The sequence below is a fragment of the Rhea americana genome, unplaced genomic scaffold (genome assembly GCF_003343005.1).
Source record: "Rhea americana isolate MKP2758 unplaced genomic scaffold, rheAme1 scaffold_227, whole genome shotgun sequence".
Classification (NCBI taxonomy): Eukaryota; Metazoa; Chordata; class Aves; order Rheiformes; family Rheidae; genus Rhea; species Rhea americana.
This window is the reverse complement of record NW_028186343.1, coordinates 782649-802295: the sequence shown is the minus strand read 5'-3', so window position 1 is coordinate 802295 and position 19647 is coordinate 782649. Positions and strand designations below refer to the sequence as shown.

Sequence of the window (19647 nt, the reverse complement as noted above, 5' to 3'; positions counted from 1 at the left end):
TGCCTCGTCCCTTGGCTAAAGAAAGCTGCRTGCATAAATGAAAAGTGAGTGTACTGGAGATTTAAGTTGTGGTAGCACCTGGAGATCCTCCAGGACGCAGCCATCTTCTGAGCACTGTGATGGTCAGAGTAACACTTGGGAACAAGAAACAATTGATGCTGGCATGTGCCGATGGGCCAGACACAGCTGCGTCTGCAAACAGCTGGAGGGGAGCACTGAGAGGACAGCTGAAGAGAGTCTGGGGGATGCACGGGAGAAAGGCACCGAGCCGGTGCGGGGATGCCATGGCAAGGGGAACCTGTCAACAAGAGCTGGCAAGCACTTTATAGCTGGTAGCTGAGTAGATCTTTTAGGTGTAATTCTTGGGTGAAAGGTAAGAAAGAAAGTGACAAGAAGGCAAAGATTTCAAAGCTTTTACTTCTCTGAAACTGAAAAGYGCAGAAAGAGGAAGGGATGGAATTGAAAGCAGACCTGCCAAAGCAGTGAAAGGAGGCAGAGTGCTGGGAGAGTTCAGGCCCAGGACTGYAGATACCACTGCTGCGATTCCTGCACAAGCATTAGGAGCAAGAAGTTTAGTTCCTCCCCCACCCCTCCACTGGCAGCCTCCACCCCCTCGGCCCCTCCACCATATCAGTGCAAGAGCAGTTATATCTCAGGTTCATGGCATAAGTGCCTACAAAACATGCCACACTTTCTGCATGGAAAACTCCTCTAGTACAAAGAAAAAGACAGTGTCTGAGTTACAAAGTGAGACTACCACAGCAGCACTTAAGAAATACCAAGCACAAAGAGGCCCTCAAAACCCACCAAAAGAGCAGTCGTCTCCACAGTCAGGCATTCAGCAGCCCCTTGGAAATTTCTGATCAAAAAGACCCCGTCTGCCTGCAACATCCCTTTCACCAGCTTCTCATTTCCCTCAGTCTTGGATATAATTTCTTTCTTCTGATGGCTTTATTCTCCTCTCCCTCTTCCCTTGTTGCTCCTATATGGCCCCCTTAAAGGAGCAGCAAGGAATCCACTAGAGATATGGCCAGCAGAGATATGGCAAGCCCCAGGGCCTCTGCCTCACATACCACAGCAAGCTGCATTCCCAGAAGCAGGAGAATATCGGGGACAGGAAAACAAATCAGTAAAAAGAAGTGAAAAGCAAAAACAAGACAGCAACAGAATTGATATATGAAATGAAATGAAATATTTACCAAAGAAAAAAAAAAGTGAGAGGCAATGGAGAGCGCAGCCATCTTCAAGACTCACCACAAATAGAAGGTGAGGAGACAGGAATTGTGGAAAAACACAATAACCTGAAGATTCATGGAAACAAAATTTTTCTTCTTTTCCTCCTATGATCTTTGCTAGCAGTCTTGCCCTGTCTCCCCATCACCCATGCAACTTCACCTTTAATAACCTCAGGAACGTTCATTACAGGAAGATGCCCTGAAAGTATCAAATTAGAGCATTATGAAAGCCCATTCAGGAAACATCCACGTGATGTTTCAGTTAGTAGCTTGTTCAGTTAGCAAAAGGGGATGGAGTGGGGATGCCAAGAGAGAAGTGGCAAAGGGGACTGTATGCAAGCACATGCATCCAGGACTGACAGGCTGGCAGTGCTTTGCCTCCATACTGCGGAGGGACCACCCTGCCTGCTCTGTGCTAAGCACTGATACAGCCTCATGTTCCTTTYGTGGACCATAATCTTTGTATTTTAAAGTTTAAAATTATTAAGACCACATGGAAAGCACTGGAATGAACAACCGAGCAGGAGGAACTATCCAGAGAGGATATCCCATTTTCATTCCCATGTTGCAGAACAATTGACTAGGTTCACTCAGCCTCAGATCTCCTTGAAGGCTGCTTAAACCACAGATCTTGACTATGGACATAAGGCACTGGAACAAGTAGCCAAAATCATTTGAAGCAATAGCAAAGATCATCAAACTTCAAACCATTACCCCTGTAGGTGGGGTTGGGGAAAGGTGAGATCTTTACGTGCACTACYTAGCGATCTCAATTGCTGCAAAATGTACTAATCAAGTAGTTGAAAGCTACATCTATGATACACTGGATCCATCCTGGCAGCCAGTGTCTTTAGCATATTTCCTTAGGTGCTGTATARAGATCTCAACCGGAGGACACAGCTACAGACTAACACCTCTGCTTTTTTAGGCAGGCTAAAGCAGAGTTCAGGAACACAGTGTCTCAGAAATGCACCACTCTCCTGTTTGTGTTGCCCCAGGGAAATAGGACGTAACAYGTTCCCAGCAGCTGTGAGCAAACAGTATCGGCCCCACAGCAGCTGTAGGGTGAATAGGACTAAACAGAGAGAAATTCCTATCTCTGACAATAGCTGATGGGCTCCAAGCAGACTAGCAGCTGCAAAGCACCCAGTCCTCTGCTCTGCTTCAGCTGACCAGGCACCTCTGGGACTGTATTTTGAGCCGGTGAAGACAAGGGACAGAACATGTCTGCTTCTATCTATTTTTATATTGCAGATCCATCTGCTCCTCTCCACAGCTGGCAAGGCCTGGAGCTCAACTTATATCCTCACAACAAAAGCCTCTTTATGGGGCATGGGAACCCCCCACAGTTATAAACACCATTTGGTTTGGATTGCCCAGGCAGGGACTATTTTTGGCAGCACAGGTGGCTTCTCCATCTCCTTGCTGAGCAGAAGGATGGAGCCGGCAGATGCCTTGCCACCAGAATACCCAGCCATACTGTCAAGGATAAAGTCTGAGCAATGTAGAGGCTCTGATCCCACAGGATCTAGGGGGACAGGACAGAAAGCAGATGCCAACAGGAKTTCAGGGAATGGGTTTCACAAGTGAGAAAGAATGGAGTTTCCACCTGCACAGAGGACCTCAAAACTGCCTTTGAGACAGAAGTGACATCCATGTAGAGCAGAGCTAAATAGGGAGTCTCTGTCCTGAGGAAGGCACTAACTAACCCTGCACCTAGACCTGAGATCTTCACTCTACAGACCCTCTACCATAGAGAGAAGCTGCTACTTCGTCTGACTAAAGCAGAAACCTTTTCTTTCCCTTCATCTCTGTTACTGTCCAAGCAGTAACCCTGTCCTTCATGTTAAGATTTGACATCTTCTTGCTCCTATTATAGAGAGCTCCAAGCTCTCTGTAACCGCCCCCCCACCACACACGCAGAGTARAAAGCTCTCCCAGCCCCTTGTTTCTCTGTTATCTTATTGCATGGATGCTATTTCCTGTGTTTATTTTTCTTGTCTAGCTAGCTAGCCTGGAGGGTCTCACCTGCTGGAAAACTGCCATTACTTTTCCATCTGCAGCACTGACCAAAGCTTAGCGAAAAAACAGCCTTAGGTCACTYCTAGCTTCCTTAGGATGCCTGACTACCAGGAGAGGCCAAAGGCCACTGAGAGAGCAGGTTCCYGTGCATCTTACCTGGAAGCTGACAGCAGCAGATGCATCTCTTTAGGAAGCAGAACAGGGACGGGTATTTTACACCACTGAGATACATCCAGCATAGAGAGAATACAGCCCCCTGGAAAACACCAAATACATTGCTACGTGCACCAGGATCTCCCTTCAGAGGGAGTATAAACGTGTAGAGCACAGCCTCTTCCAAGACCGGATTCACACGCAGGCATCAGCAGTCAGTATCATCCACATGTCACTGACATCCTGACTCCAGCACACAGACTCGTGTGTGATGGGAAGAGAGCATTAAACTCTCGCTGGGAGGACTGTGTGTTCAACACAGTGCTTCCAGATCAAATGTTGATTGAGAGATCCTCCTGAGAGGGAATCAAACAGAGACTGCTGTTAGGATGCAGAGAGCACATCCCTCCCGCAAGCTGCACAGTAAAAATTTACAGGAATGTTGTTGGTGTTCTTTTAAAAGACCAGGTGTTGCTGAAACACTGGAAAGGATGGACAGCCTCAGCATCTTGGAAAARCATGTTGTCCTGCCCAGTCTCACGTACCGTAGCAAAGGTGGTGTATGGGATCACTTGCAAATGTAGAATTTCAGACAGGTGGAAACTTGCATGGGAAGCAGGTGGTTATAGCCAGCAAGCAGTAAAGATTTCTGATTAAAACCCTTGATTGCCAAGGGTTGACTCAATCGATAAGGAACAGAGGATCTTGGGTTTAATTTATTTGCAGATGAATGTTACATGGGTTAGTGCTGCAGACTGAAAGGCCTCAGTGCAAGTTAAGGATATTACTGTATGTTTCCTCTGGAAGGAAATCAGAATGCTATTTCTCATGAATTCAGAAAGGACGCAGCTGTGGAACAAACAGCTGACTCTCAGCTTTGGTTATGGCATTGAGTTACCAGTGGTGGGAGAGAAGACTCTTTCTGTTTTTCTAATGCAACCTTTAGCATTTTGATCCTTTTGGAATTAGAGGATGATCCTGAGGAGGGTCTGAGATTTTTTGTCTCCACCCCATTCTGTTAGTGCTTTTGGCCTGACTATAAAGAAAGGCAGAAAACACTTGAATACTGAATGACTCCCAGATGGCAGACACCTAGAAACTTGCAATCAGTTGTCCTTTCCTTTAAGGTGCTGAGTGTGCATGTGGCCCAGCACCCTGATGCTCATGCTGGGTGCTCCCCTCATGAGGCTTTAAATCAGCCATAATCTTCGTGAACTAGCTGCAGCTCCAGCTCTCCTCCTGTGGTCCGTCTGGGTTGGGTTCTCCTCACCTCAGTGTTTTTGGCTCTGCAGAGTAACTTCATAATCTGATGTGTTACCATCACAGAATGGCTTTAATTTAACAGCACATGATCCCCAGTTGTCTCTGAAGGAGCTCTATTTATCACAGCCCCTGCTACCACAGCTAGCTCAGAAAACTAGAGTGAGATTGCTCTCAGTGATGGTTAACAGAAGAGACRGTGTGGCAAAGATTCACCCAGCAACAGGCAAGTCTCAGAGCTACCATTTCTGTCACCTGCAAAATTGGCCACATCCTCTGGGTCATGGAATTGTTTAATATCACAGGATCCACTGTGCATGGTAGGGCTGTTTCAAAGACATTATTGCAGGAAGCAATACTGCTCAGTGTTGACTGAAATGCTCGAAGAACGGTTATGCAGTAATATGAAAGAATGGAAGTCCTCCTTGCCCCAAGATTCACACCATTTCAAGCAACATTATCAGCCTGCAAGAGCTTTCTTTTCTTTTTATGCCACAGCTGCAAGAGGTTGTATCAGCATGGATTCAAAGTGACTTTACTCCGGCCTGGATCAGCAGGGTCAGAGACACCAAGTCCAATGCACCTGCCTTACAGAAGGCTTCAGCATCTGCCACTGCTCAGCCCTTCAGCACACCTCCAAAATAGGAACTTGGCAAACAAAGCTAATGGAGTGCATTGCTAAGCAGAACATTCTGCTGAGTCCCGACACCAGGACTGCATGTTATAGGGCACTTGCCAATTCCTGAGTCAACTTTATTTATTATACACTAGAAAGGTCATGACAAATCTCAAAAGATAAAATCTGTGTCTGTCAAGCCGCCTTCCTTATTTTCATTGGCCCAGACCCTCATGTTCCACACCAACAATAACAGGACATGGGTTCAAGAGGCACCATGAGTGCAGCTTACCCTGAGATGGCCCAGCCTTGTTTTGCATTCTTTGTAAAACTGATCCAGGCTGCTCAATTCTCTCTTTATTAGGAGCTTTTGTTTTTGCCCCTGGATAAAATCACCACACTGCTGTTGCACCCCTTGAAACTTCAAACGCAAGACAGTCACAGCCCAGATAATGCCAAATGCCCCAACTGCAGGTTTTCCAGCAACAGGCAGCATTCAACTGAGATATGCCTAACTCCCTTTAGAAGAGACATTCTGAATTCATACTAGCCCAGAGACATCCCCCTGCCATCACCGACAGCTGAGGCGGCAAGATACCCCACGCACACAGGTTTTCTTCACTATCATTCTGAGCTGTGATCTAATCTCCTTGCCTTAAGGCAAAAAGGCAGAACTTGCCCATGCCTTTTTTTGCCTATGCCTTTACTTGCGTAAGGCAAAAAGGCAGAACTGCCTACACCTTTGCGTAAATCCTCGGCAACCAAAGCCTGAGCAACTGCAGCCCCTGTGCTGCCCATGTCCAAGCTGTCAGGTTTAAAGCCTGCCCAGGGCTCTGCAGAAGWTGCGGTTACCTATCTGGATTGCAGTTTGGGTGCTTCCAAGAGCCACAGTTCTAGCTATGGAGTTTAGAGCAACCTGCTCCGACCACTCAGTATAGACTGGCCCTCCAAGTAACCTCATCTTTACACAGTGTATTCTGCACGTGCAGACTGAGAATTCTGTTCCTATTCCTTGCCTTTTATTTGCTGAAAAATCTTGGTATTCTCAGTCCCAAACTTTCCTTAGATCATTTTCTATGATGCGTYGCAAGAACTCCACTTCATGAAATGAATTTCTGATTCTCTGAGATTTGAGTACTTACCTGTCAGTCTGCATGATCTGAGCAGTRACTAGATCTGGTCACCCAGGAGAGAAATGATACTGCTTGTAAGAACAGCCAAAGATCCTCTGACAGTCTCATCCACTAGATCATTTTTGAGGCAGCATCTGCACTGCCCAGATGTGCCCCTTTTGTTCTCAGAGCAGAAGAAGAGACTAGGAGGGCAGGGAGAAATACAGTTCCACTCACAGTCCACATACAGACTCCAAATAGCAGGGAATCGCATCATCTAAATTCAATCATTTACCTGAGGGACCAGAGAGGTAGACTCCTCCCAGGATCACTCAGAGCTGACAGGAGTCTCTGTCCCTCTCGCTCTCCTGTGAAAGTATACTCTGAGGTCCAAAGTACCTCAAAAGATACCCGGACCTTTTAATTCCCCCAAATAACTCCTTGAGACTCGTGATGGCTAAGAGCACTGCAGGRTAGCACAGCGGTCCCTATTTGGGGGCAGAAGTGGGAAGAAGGATCCTGCTGCTTTAAATGCTCAAAAAAGTTTTTTTTTTTAATCGTTAACATTTTTGTTCATCCCTTAGCAGGGAGAATGCCATCCTCCACTGCCCCATCCTACCTCATCATTTAGAAATGTCACCAGTTTCCCAGCACGGCAGTAAATATTACACTACTGAGTTACAGTATCCTCAGGCAGATCTCAGTCTACAGCGAAAGCCCTGCAAAGTCTGGTTTCTCTGGATGACTAAGCCAAGGTGTGGATCTCCTGAGTTGAGATTTCCAGATCAGGCCAATTGTGTTGTTAAACTGGGAGCTCTCTTTGTTCTTTCCAGTCCGGGGCTTTCTTCCTGGGGCCGGCAGGGCCATTGTTCCCGCGCTGCTGCAGACTCCCTTTGTTCCCCCAGCTCCTGGCCTTTGATGCTGTGGAACAAAACGCACAGTGTTTGTGAAAGGAGGGAAAAATAAAAAGCTTTTCAATTACACAGTTGGTTGAACAGTTCAGGCACAGCTGGCCACAGAGTACCAGGGTGCCAGCCTCACCACCACCCGGGGCCTTCCAGTCCTGCTGCAAAGTGCACTGGAGAGGGAACGGCCAGCAGTTGAGGGTTATCTGGAGAACTTGCACTTCCTCACCCCTTCCCACTTCAAAATGCTTCTGGATTATACAGACTCGTGCTAACCTCCCCTGGTTAGCACACCTAGTAACTGCCACCTGGAAATGATTCCCACTGCATGTTGTTGACACTGCTCAGAATTGGCCCAAGAGGCACCACAGCAGCATCTTAATGCACCATCTCCATTTCCAGACAAATTTGGCTGACCTCAGGCTGGGTTAGCTGAGGTTGAGGGGCACTGGCAGAACCGAACAGAGGGCTGAAACAGCAATGATGTTACAGGGAGCCCTGAGGGGCACCAACAGGGTTGTGTGGAGGGAGAGCCAGGAGGCTGGGATGTTTGTCACAGCTGGTAAGGTTGTGTAGTTGTGTGGGTATCTCCTCCAGGCCGGGCTATGCAATTCTGCTCCTGATGCTGCAGGCCTTTGGGCAATTACTGTGCTCTGCCCTGTGTTCAGGACTCAACTGTAAACATTATTTTCTCTTATTGCCAAGACGACAGATTGCAGGATGTCAGAGATGTGAGGGTGCTTCTAGTATATCTGGGGCTGTCACCTCAGTCCATGTTAACATCCTCAGCAAAAGAACAGGTAGYGCCAGGAACAGAGCTCTCTGGAAGGATTAGCCTATGGAAAAAGCTAATAAAATAATAATAAGACATTTGCACAAAAAATGGCCAGCTACTAGATCTTCCAGCCCTGGGACAAAGGCACTCACACTTTCTTTTATAAATATATTTTATTATTTTAATGCTTATTAAGAAATGTAACCAAGACAGACTCAGCAGCACCAGCGGCTCCTCACTGCCCAGCAGTCTGATGACTTCACAGCTATGAAAACTTCACAGATTCAAAAAACAAAAAACAAAAAAACAAAACAAAAACTTTGGTCAATGCACTTTAAATACATTTGCATGCACAGATTCTCCCACCCCCTTCCCCTCCCCTCCCACTGGTAACTGACAGAGGGAAACAACAACTATTTTCATAAAACATTTAAATTAAAAGAGTGTTTTATAGTGACAGCATGTGCAGCAGGGTGTTCATAGTGTCCTGGCTCACAGACGGCTGAGAGAGAACCACTCCACAGAGCAGAGGGAAGGAACACCAGCTCCTTAGACGGGGAAAGCAAAAGATATTCACAGATCAACAGGTTCCAGGCTTGATCTCAACACATGCTTGTGTGAACTTTCCCACTAAACAAAAAAAAAGGGGGGGGGGGAGTTATTACACAGAATAGACATCGTCCTAATTTAAGGACTCTCAGTCTGTCTGGTTCAGTTGACTTCTCACCCAAAGGAGGAACTGGTATGATTTTAGTTATTCTTGATGTGTTTTACTGTAAAGAAGGCCAAAAGTTCAGGGCTGGAAAAAGCTCCCTGGTCTGACTCAGTGCAGTTTGATGCCCAAAACAAAAGTGGGGAGAGAGCTGATTATTAGGCAGCTACACTTAACAAAACACCACTAGAGCGTATCCAGTTTTAATCCATCACAGCACTACTAGAGTAAGTTCATCCTTCCCACAAAACATGGCTGGATTGGTTTATTTTTTAGAGAGGACTCATGTTTGTGGTAGAAGGGCTTTTGCTCCACCTGGATATGCTCATGAAATGAGACAAAGCACCCAGAAAGGAGATAACTGAGAAGTCTTCTCTTTCTCAGTCACAYACAGGCCACATGAAGCCAACCTTCTGCATACACCAGGGCAAGGTTTCCTCTAAGCAGCGACCCTAGAAAAGCCATGTCACTCTGTGTATATATCTCTTCCAGAGTCCCTTCTCAGTGAGTCACACTTCTGTTTCATGCCAGCCCCACTCCCCTGTGCATTCCTGCTCTCCTCAAATCCTCCTGAACACGTACCCTACGAATCGTCCTTCCCTACCACAATTTTCCACCTAACCCAAGCACTCCAATCTACTCCTACACCTCAGAGACTTTCTTACATCCTCCAGTATCCCCTAGAGCCTCTTTTCAAATGATCAAAAGGTTCAAACTACTCCTTGAAACCCACAAGTCCATCTGCACCCTAAGTTTGCTATGACTAGCTGGAATCAGTGGCAAACCCTTTCTGTCTACAGTAACCCCAACTGTTCCACCACGCCAGTTCGCTAGCATCCTCTGTCAAACCAGTGTCAGCCYTACTACATTTCTTTCTCCYCTCACTTAGCTCTGAGCAAGAGTTACAGTTCAGGCTTGCAAACAGCTATGAAATTCTGCTAATCTACAAGAAACTCTACAAAGCTGAAGTGCATAGTGACAAACAAAGAGCAGTACCCTATTGAGGAGAGGGCCCTAAGAAGAACACTTGATAAAATTAATCCTGGCAACTGACCAGAACTTTACTTTCTCCAAAACCCTATAAAGCAAATAAAACCTGGAGCATACGAGTCTCCAGGGAATGGTGAAATTCCTGAAACTCCCTCACTCAAAATGAGGCACTACATCTCTCTGTGGGTCTCAAGTCATTTTTAGTAAGRTGTTCTAGTTCAATTAAATGAGTCTCTTCTTCTTACACAGCTCTTACTCTCTGGACCCACTGTGCCTTCGTTCCCAAAGAGATATTGTCCAGCCTCCCCTGATGGTCACCTCATTTTTACCTTAGTCTTGGTACCATCTTTATTTATCTAGAACAGCTATATTTCATCAACTAAACATTCTCCAGCTGGAAAAAAATGGGATATGAGTGGGTAGGTTAGGAAAAATTATCTAATTTTCACTTTTTAAATGATCCTCATTCTAGGATCTAGTTTGGAAGATAGGTATTTTTCTCAAGAGTGGAGAGCACCAAAAGGAGGAGAAAGGAAGCAAACACTTCATTCATGTGACCCCCAAAGCTTCTTCTTCTTCTTCAAAAAAAAAAGGAATGAAGTCTCAAAATCATGATCCCTAGAAAACAAGGTATAAGAAGTCCAAAATTCTGCCCAAAAGAAGCTCATGCTCCCCCCAGCAATCAATTTGGAAACACTTTCTGAAGATCCATCTCAGACGTAAGTTTTCCAGAAGGCACACAGCATATGGTGCAGTTGGCCATCCCTTCCTTCCTGTGACTACAGACTTCTAATTCCATATAAACCCACTTACACCTACTACACTCCCTCCTATACACATCCCATGGGCTCTTCATCTGGATCACTAATATTGAAAGGGACTGGACAAACTTGGGGGCACTTCAAACAGCCACAGAAAACCTAATTTCAAGACATTCCGAACTCAGCAAACTTATATGGCAGTCCAGTTGAGTTGAAGAGCTTTTCAGAGGAACTATCCCAAGTTTGTCTCATCAACACAAATCAGTTCTACTCTTGTGGCAGCCAAGCAACAAGCTGCCACAATTGAGCATGAAGCAGCTCAGGAAACAACTGAAAGCAACCAACTCGCATCAACTGTTGAAAATCTGATGCAAAGTAGCATAAAATATCCTCTTATAGTGGCAACTAAAGCTGAGTAAGAGACACTTTTGCAACTTGTGTGTGTTCTAGCACATGAACGATGCTGGTATTTTCCCACACTTCCTTCCCTGCTCTGTTTCTTTGTGGACCTAATTGTTATTGACATGAATACCGGATGTAATCTAGTGTTATTCTTAGAAGCATTTTGGCTTCCAGCTGAGGCCCGATGAGATCAGACTCCATTTTCCTGACTGAAATCTGTTGCTGTTACAGGAGGTCAGAGGAGAGATCCCTCAAACAACCTACGGAAACATTCCATCAAGAAAGATCAAGAGCAACAAGATCCCAAGTCACCCTACAGAGGAACTACCTAYGACATCAGTTACAGGGAAATGGCTCAGTGTGTGTTAATGGTGCTGGAGTGATAATCCACTCCTCTGACGTTAGACTACGTGGAAGAGTCAAGCCAAGAAAGCAGCAATTCAATTAAACTGCGAAGTCTATTGTTCTATGTTCTTACGTTCCTGCCTCTCTTTCTGCTAAAGATATTGTGGTGGTGMCCTCATCTTTTTATCCATCTCAAAATAAGCTCTGCACTAGCCTGGGGCCATTCCATACTTATGCTCAGCAGTTACAAACCACTTCCCACCTTCATGCAGAGATACTGGCAAAAATAAGATTATTTTCATTTTAATAGTTTGCAATATTTAAAATAAATGTGGAAGGAGAACACACAAACCTAATCTTCTGCTATTCCTGAAATATTAAAACCCAGTTCCCCTCTTCTTTCTGAAAATGACTCTAATTTGAGTTCTGAAATGTTTAGTGGACACACACCAGGAAGACTCAGTGTTGAGGGCTGATATCTCTGATTTTTTAAGCTAGGGAAGAATCTCCAGTTCTCTGGAACTACTAGACTTCGAGTTTTCCAGTAAGACTATTACTGCCTGTCTCCAGTCCCAGAAGGGTGGTGGTGTTGGACATGATACTGGAATATTTGTCTAGAAAACAAAGATCGAACAGTCTTAAGGTAGAAGATGATAAGCTGGTGTGGCTCTCTGCTGTCCTTGAGTCACCAGGCTTCATAAATGACAGAGCAAAATAGCATCCAAACTGCTGTAAAACCTCCCTACAACAAACTAAATCAGCGCATGCCCTTACTGCAGCACAGATTTGCAGATTTCTCTTACATGGGCAGATTAATGTGATTTCTAAGTGGATTGCTCACTAGTACTGATGCCAAAGTAGGAGCAGCTTCTGATGACACTGACCCAGCCCTGCTGGGCATCAGAAAAGCTCTGCACTGCAGGGACACAGAGGACCCCACAGTAAAGCACATCAGGAATCAACTAAAAACWTAGGTGTTCATCAAACAGCTCATTGGAATTCCAAAAGGAAGCATTGGGTATGTGTGTGTGTTCTCCCCATCCCCRAGAGAAAAAAAGGAAAAAGAAAAACTACAGCTTTTGGGGTGAGGATGAACATGACTAAAATAAGATGACCATGTCTCTCACACACATAGGGCCATGGAAAGAATTAGCATTCTAGGTGCATAATAGGACAAGCCAGAGAGAGAAGAATAAAGCAGAATCCGTCAGTGCCCACCAGYCTGTAGACACTTCACACACCTGCTGGCTCTCCACAATACCTCAGGGCATTGCTGGATCACTTCTGGGAACAGACCAGAACCTGGCCTGCTCCTCTGCAACCTGCAGCACCAAGCCCTGCTAGCAGCCTTTTTGGCTAAGGGACTCYATACTTGAGGCTCCTTTTTCATTATTTGCTAGACAAAGTGGAGGGCTACGAGGTTATACTCATCTGGTGCATCTGGAACATTGAGCACGCAGGGAATGGATACGAGTTCTTGCCCGGTTTTTATAACTTAAGTAATCTAATCAAGACAGGAAAAAACATCTGAGGAACCTGTTACAGTATAAGTTTAAAAACACAAACCGAAAACAAAATGCCATGGTTGAAGGTATTCAAAGTTCCCATCAGGTAAATTCCTTCCTTCTCTGAGAAGCTATTGGCATTCTCCCTGACCAACAGGTGTTGGAATCCCCCTTCAGTCTGTTGCAGAGCTGAAGTACTAGAAGGCCCCTCCCTGTTGCTCTTTGCAATTAAGTGAATACTTCCAGCCATGCTTTTATTTCTCTCGCTAGCGACAGCAAAACCAATATACAACCATGGACACACAGTACAGCAAAATGTCACAACACGCCTTGCATCAACGGAGTTCTCCCAGTGCTGAATTTGGAATGCCATCTCTGACCTTGGCACCGCTCTTGGTGACAGGTCTTTGATTGGTGATGTGTCCCTTCCTCCTTTAGTCCATTTCAGTGGTCTCTTGGCTTTTTTCCAGTCTAGTATTTAGGATCTTCCCAATGGTCCTGGGTAGGGACACCTTTCTCCGCAGCAATCTTAATACAAACCTCTCCCCCAGCTCCCAATCTCCCTTTCTGCCACAACTGAGGCCACCAATGGAAAAAAAGTAATTCTACCAGGAAGACTTTGAAAGAGTCATCAGGAAACATCAGCTGCTGCAAAGGCTGTGCTTTCTAGATCTGAGTAAGAGAGATGAGCATCAGTTAGCTCTTCACTATGAAGCTCCCTGTTCACACATGCATCTGAGAGAATCCCATTTTTGCAGGAATGTGGGAGATGCCCGTTTGTCTCTATGTCCAGAGCATTTCCATTCTGGTGCCATTCCAAGCCTGCTTTGCATTTGTTCAAGTCCTGCTTTTCAGGATCCCTGYGGATCTCTCCATTGGTGTATACCTCTAATGCATACTCACCGATTCGTATGCTAGCGTTCTCCCCATCCCCACCATGCGTGGAAGTCCTAGAGCTGGCTGTTCCTGCCTTGAACTGTTCCTTTCGGCCCAGAATATGCTGGCTAATGATTTTACGGAAGGTGTGACGGAACTCCCTGATCCGGTAGGCATAAATCAGAGGATTTACAACTGAGTTGGCATGAGACARGATAATGGCCAGATACATCAGCCAGAGGGGAGCGCGGGCACAGTTTGGGCAAAAAAGAGTGAAACAGTTAATGATATGTAGTGGAAGCCAGCAGATTGCAAACAACCCAACAATAATGGCTAAAGACTTGGCTGCATGCACTTCCTTCTGCAAAGTGGAGCGTGAGCGTTCCCCATGTACCATCTTGTTCTCCATCTGCTTGAGCTGTCGTCGGGCGGCCATGAAGATTTTCAAGTAGATACCAAACATAAGGAGGAGAGGCAACAACACACAGGCAAAGAAGTTATAGTAGACCATATATTCCATGGTGACCACAGCCTCAAAGAGGCATGCCACCATACTGTTGCTGCAGTTGATGGGAGAGGACTTATTGGTACCCTGCTCTTCAATTTGCGAGCGTTTGTGCCACCCAAGCATTGGTGTCAGGCCAATGATGAAAGATAATACCCAGCAGATCGCAATGATACCTTTGGCTCGAGAGCCAGTCACCAAGCCATTGTACCTATAAAGCAAAGGAGACCAGAATTACAACAGTATCACTGAATAAGCCCCGACACCTAAGCAATTTCCCAAAGCCCCAACCTCCCAGAAGACAGAAGAGAGCAAGAAAGGCTCCTTCTTCTTCAGATGAACCTTTGAACAGCTGTGCAGAACTCGTCCAGCCCAGCGGAGCACAGCAAGGACTTGATGGTGACACCGCGTGCCACCTACTTCCCTTCTCTCTCCGCCTTGGGCAACGTGCAGGTGACAGAAAAGCAGGTAAGTGATTACAGTTTTATCTGTGTTCCTTCCCTCCATCTTCCTACTTGCCCATAGGCATGAATCCTGGATAACTGACAATCTGCTCTGACCCTGGGCAGTGGATAAGAACACCCCAAAACAACACTCAAAACGTAGCTCTGGTGTCGAAGGCTGAGGCAGCTTCTCCATTCTCCAAGTGAGCAGCCCTGCAGCACAGCATTGCTAGGTCTGTCTCGCAATAAAACTGTAAGCCAAATAGTACTAAGGAACTCAGAGAGAAAGTGCCATCAGCCTGGTGTTTGAATTTGCGTGGGCTCCAGGGAAAATCTATTGCAGAGGCCAGGCTGGCTTTTCCCCAGACAGCACCTTGTACTGCTCCTCTGCAACACCTTCAAGAAGTCCGGTACCACCATGCTTCCTTTGGCCAGCCCAGCCCAGCCAAGCTGACCCCATGTCTTTCTCAGGAAGGAGAAATTAAGCTGAGGATAGAGCTCTGACTACAGGTATGCTGTGGGCTGCACTGCACACACAAAAGGAGACCTCAGTGKTGAAGGTATTGATATGCCCAGCTCAAACCAGTGCTCCTAGCAATAAATCTTCCTAAATATTTTGAAAGAGACAATAAGCAACATGGCAAAAACCTGACAGTGCAGCCAAAGACCTTTGTTTGTTTGAAATATCAGCCAGTTCCCAAGGCCTCACAGGTTACTGCAAGTGCTGAGCTGACTCCACCAGTTCTACTTTCAGAAAATGTAAATCAGGGCAGCAGTTTAACATTTCAATGCAATTTCCTTTCCTTGGTAACACTTAGCATGGAAAATAGATGGCTGTATTCCCACATTGTCCAGCCTGGGTCCCACACTGTACTTGACCCCGTGTGTCTGATCAGACAACGGTAGCTTTGGGCTCCCAGTGTTTACCCGGTGTTCCTTCTCCCTTTGTCCACATCTTGAATTCTTTCAGCAAACATATATATATATATATATATATATATATAAAGGAAAGAAAGAGAGTCCAACAAGCTATGGAAGTTTTGGAATTCTCTCCCTCTCTCAATGAAGTATTTAATCTCACAGGCTTATGCTTCTATCCTAATGCAAGCTCAAGATAGGGGAGGAGAGATGCTGCTTTCTCCAGGCACAGAACAGAACAGAGATCCTGCACATGCTTTAAATCCCAGCTGATGGGCCTTGGAAGGAAACTGGCTCTATGCGAGAATTGGTAGGCCTGAGTCTCCCCTCCTGAAATACATTTTAAAATCAGAAAAGAGGGAGTCAAGGGAGCCAACCACACTGTTCCCAGCACCCAAAATACATGGAAATTCTCTTTCTGAAAATTGGGGGAGGAATTCCACTGGCCCTGGGAGATAAAGTGTGTTTTCCAGCAAGTGGTGGATCCTGCTGAAAGCCCTGGGAGGTGGGCACTGTGTGAAGGGTAGAAGGGGAGCAGCGTATATTCAGACCTTATCAACACAGCAAAATAGTATCTGCACTTTGAAAAGCACACTGAGGAAGCAAGAGTGGCCGAAGGCACTTGAAGCTTGAAAAATCCCCTGAAGCCCTGGAACTGGCTACATCTCTGTCAGAGGAATTTTGAAATTGTACAGCTGTTATCCCACGACTAGAGATGTCCCTTCTCTTCCGCTAAAAATATATTCACTACTGCTTCAAGCAAACAMCCCCCACTTCTCCCTCCCTTTTGCCCTCTGGGGATTCCCATGCAACAAAACTTTACAAGGCTTTGGAATAGCATTGAACCCAAGCAGTCTCCTGCTTTCCCACTGCAGTATATTTTGCTGGCTGAAGTAATTACAAACCTATTGGTGCATKCATTTCCATAATGCCTTGCTGAGGATTGCCACGGGTTAAAGGTGAAAATTCACAGCATCTTGTGATATCACATGTGGCATTACATTCACGTTGGCCAAGCACCTACTGAGAAATGTCCATCCACTTGGGAGAACTTCATATTTAGGACCCACAAGAGACATTGGCTGACTTGGCTGAGGTAGGGTTACTGACCAAATGGACTTTCCTGGATTTATTCTTTCTTTCCACATAGAAATTTCATCAGGCTGGCACTGAAGGTTTTGTGCACCTGTCTAGGTGTATTTTGAAGCTCACAGCAGCCATGTCAAAACTACAGTCTGTATACACAGCACTATACAGCTTTACACAGTAAGTAAGTTCAGGGCTTCTAGGAAGCACTGCATTTACTGTGTGTTGATGGCACCTATGCAGGAGACTCAGTGTGCTGAGAAGAGCTGGTCAATCCTAGGCCTATGTTCTGCATAGTTGGCGGGTGACTTTGTCACGCATCTGATGTGTCCAGACAGCACTGGATTGCACGTGCACAAGCAGTTCTTATGCTTCCTGGAAATACTGGACTTGCTACCCAAATATGGACTTTTACTCATGAAAACACAGATATGAATAAAACATCAGTGCAGAGCCCAGACACACATAGGGTGGGGTTGGGTGAGGGGACGTGGGTGCCCGACTCCTCTAGAAAACCAAACAGTTTTGCAAGCACACAGAAAAGTGGATGTTTTCCCCCAAAATAATTTTTTCAGCATCTTGAGAGCAGATAACAACAGGACTCTGCCTGCCTTGTTGCTCTTCCAATTGTCACACTGGCACTCTGCCCCCAGGAGAACAGCCACCCTCAGTGAATGCACAACTCATCTGTGCTGCCTATCGTGGTTTGGCTGAGGACGAGGACGTGACTCTTCTAGATCCTTCGCCTATGCTCTGTGTCATCAAGGTAATGATCCTGCAGAAGGTGTAGTACCTCAGCAGCCTGATTTGCAAGATATGAAGCTGAGTGGAAGGCAGAGCTGATATGAGAACCATAGGTTCCTCGGGTAGAAGTTGAAATCCTTCCATACACTGCATGATCTGTAGCTGACCTAACTCATCCTCATAGGATCCAACCATCCAGGCTGCTTGTATTCCAAACCCACCTCTGGTTGACAGCACTGGACATCTTGGCCAGATGGCTCTGCCATGCTCAGAGCATGGAAAGCCACCTTGACTGCATCACACCAGAAAGCATATGCTCTCTGTTGAGTGCACTTGGCTTTCATCTGCATTTCAGCAGTGCTCAGCGGTTTTTAACAACTCACTATGAAACACTGTTCACAGAACACATCCTCCCAACAGCCCACGCCTCAGAGAGCTGCAGTTGCAGAGGGCAGGACAGAAGGAGGATATAGGATCCCTGTTATATGTATCTGGAAATGAGAGACACTGACAATCTCAGATTATTCAGGAAATCTTGTAGCAGAGCCAGAAATCAAGCCCAGATCTTCTCATGCATCATCTAAACAATGTTTTCCCAAAATTCTCAGTCAAGAAGCCCCCTTTTATCAGGGGCTAACAGATACTAGTGCTTGACTATGCTGTGGAGGCAGAGTAGGGTGGGATCCCACAGATGGACGTGTATCTCTACAAGGCAGACGTAAGGACAGTGGGCAGGGACTGTTCCTTGCACACTGCAAGATCTGCCGTACTAATGTGGTAAATGGACCAACTATCTTCCAGAGTGAAATCATGGTGCAGCAGGCTCCACTGGGACCAGTGAAGCTATAGAGAACTAGCAGTGCTTTCAAAGTCAGGCCTGTGGTTGTTTGAAGGTGGAAGCAAATTATTCTCCTTTCGTATTAGGCTGAATCTGCTCATAATAAATTTGAGACAAAAATGAGCACGTGTAGATAATGTTTGTCCTAAGGTTAAAAGGTTTATGGCAAACAGGGAAAGAAAGCAGTCTGAAGTGCCAGTAAAACATACTTTGTTSAGAGTTCTCATGCATCTCCTCCATTCTTCCCACCCCAGACTCAGAGAAGCAAATTGTGTCCAGATCCTCTAGACTCTGGCAAAAAAGCAACCTGTCATTCCAGTGCCAACTTAGAGCTGCACTTTTAATCCCCGTCAGATGGATAAATCTGGCCCCACGCTCCAAGCATCAGGGAGCTGCATTTTAGTAATGTTTTCCCAGAGGAGCATCCCAACACCTTGGGCAGTCAATCATCTCCAAAGCAACTTTCATCAGAGGAAAAGATCTGCACTTCAGCAAGTTAATGTAGTTGGCACCATAGGACAAGCACAAGGATTCATTCTGCAGGTGAACACCTGAAGCCAGCATGTGGAGCCAGCGGTAACCTGAGGAAACTTTTCTGTTTGGCTGCCGGAAGAAAAACTTCTCTCTTCCCAGTGCATCCGAACTACTTGTCCTTCACTATGGGAATACTTTTACCACAAATGCATGCACAAGAACTCGCGGCTGGGCACTGTGCCCTCAGAGCATTTGTTGGCATCGAAGAGCCTAGAAAGTGGCAATTTTTCTTGGCTCATGACTRGAAACTCAGACTCCCAGCCAGTTTTATTTAGAACACCCAGGGGGTTTATATCAGTGAGCGCAGGATTTCAGGCACCTGCTATGTTAGACAGACAGTTTACTTTTAGTCCTAGACTGAACAATAGCCGGGGCTCACCTCCTCAGGAATGCTTTATCGCCACTTTCAGCGTTAAAATTGTATAAAGCCAGGCAGAATATGTTGCCAGTCCCAAAACTCCAAGCAAAATTCAGCAAAAGGTCTTGCAACCTTTTGGAAAGCTTATCAAATTCTAGACGATGTTAGAATCATTTAAAAGGTAGAACCCACAAGACATTCCAAAGCAAAATGTATCAAAAGATTAGTTTTATATATTTTTAAATTTTATCTATATGTGCCTTTTCTTTTTGCAATTTTGGGGGATATGGTCTTGCATGCACAGAAAAATTGTTCCAAAGGTAACTCTAATTATGTACTGAGGTGTTCCAAAAGAAGCAGCATCAGAAATCTCATTCTTCAGCCTCCTTAATACTTACAATTTATTTGTGTGGGAATACACATCCACATGTACAACCATCACACATAGATGGTTACTTCTCTTACAACAAACCAGACATGGAACCATTAACAAGAAAGAGAAGAAGAAGAAGTACATTTAGGCCCCTTTGGGTTTTTCTAGGATACATGAAA

At 45.6% G+C, this 19647-nt stretch overlaps 1 protein-coding gene across 5 annotated transcripts in view; it reads right to left on the bottom strand.

Annotated features, from left to right (window-relative positions):
- Nucleotides 1-8238: 8238 nt before the first annotated feature.
- ADORA2A (adenosine A2a receptor) overlaps nucleotides 8239-19647 on the bottom strand; it is a 28641-nt gene continuing 17232 nt past the window's right edge. For 4 of the 5 annotated variants that reach the window (XM_085305811.1, XM_085305813.1, XM_085305812.1 and 1 more), the window contains one exon: nucleotides 8239-14385. In XM_085305811.1, coding sequence (XP_085161937.1) covers nucleotides 13425-14385 — 961 coding nt within the window. In that variant the 3' untranslated portion in view covers nucleotides 8239-13424. The remainder of the gene's footprint in view (nucleotides 14386-19647) is intronic. The other variant, XR_014895943.1, reaches the window with a different exon arrangement.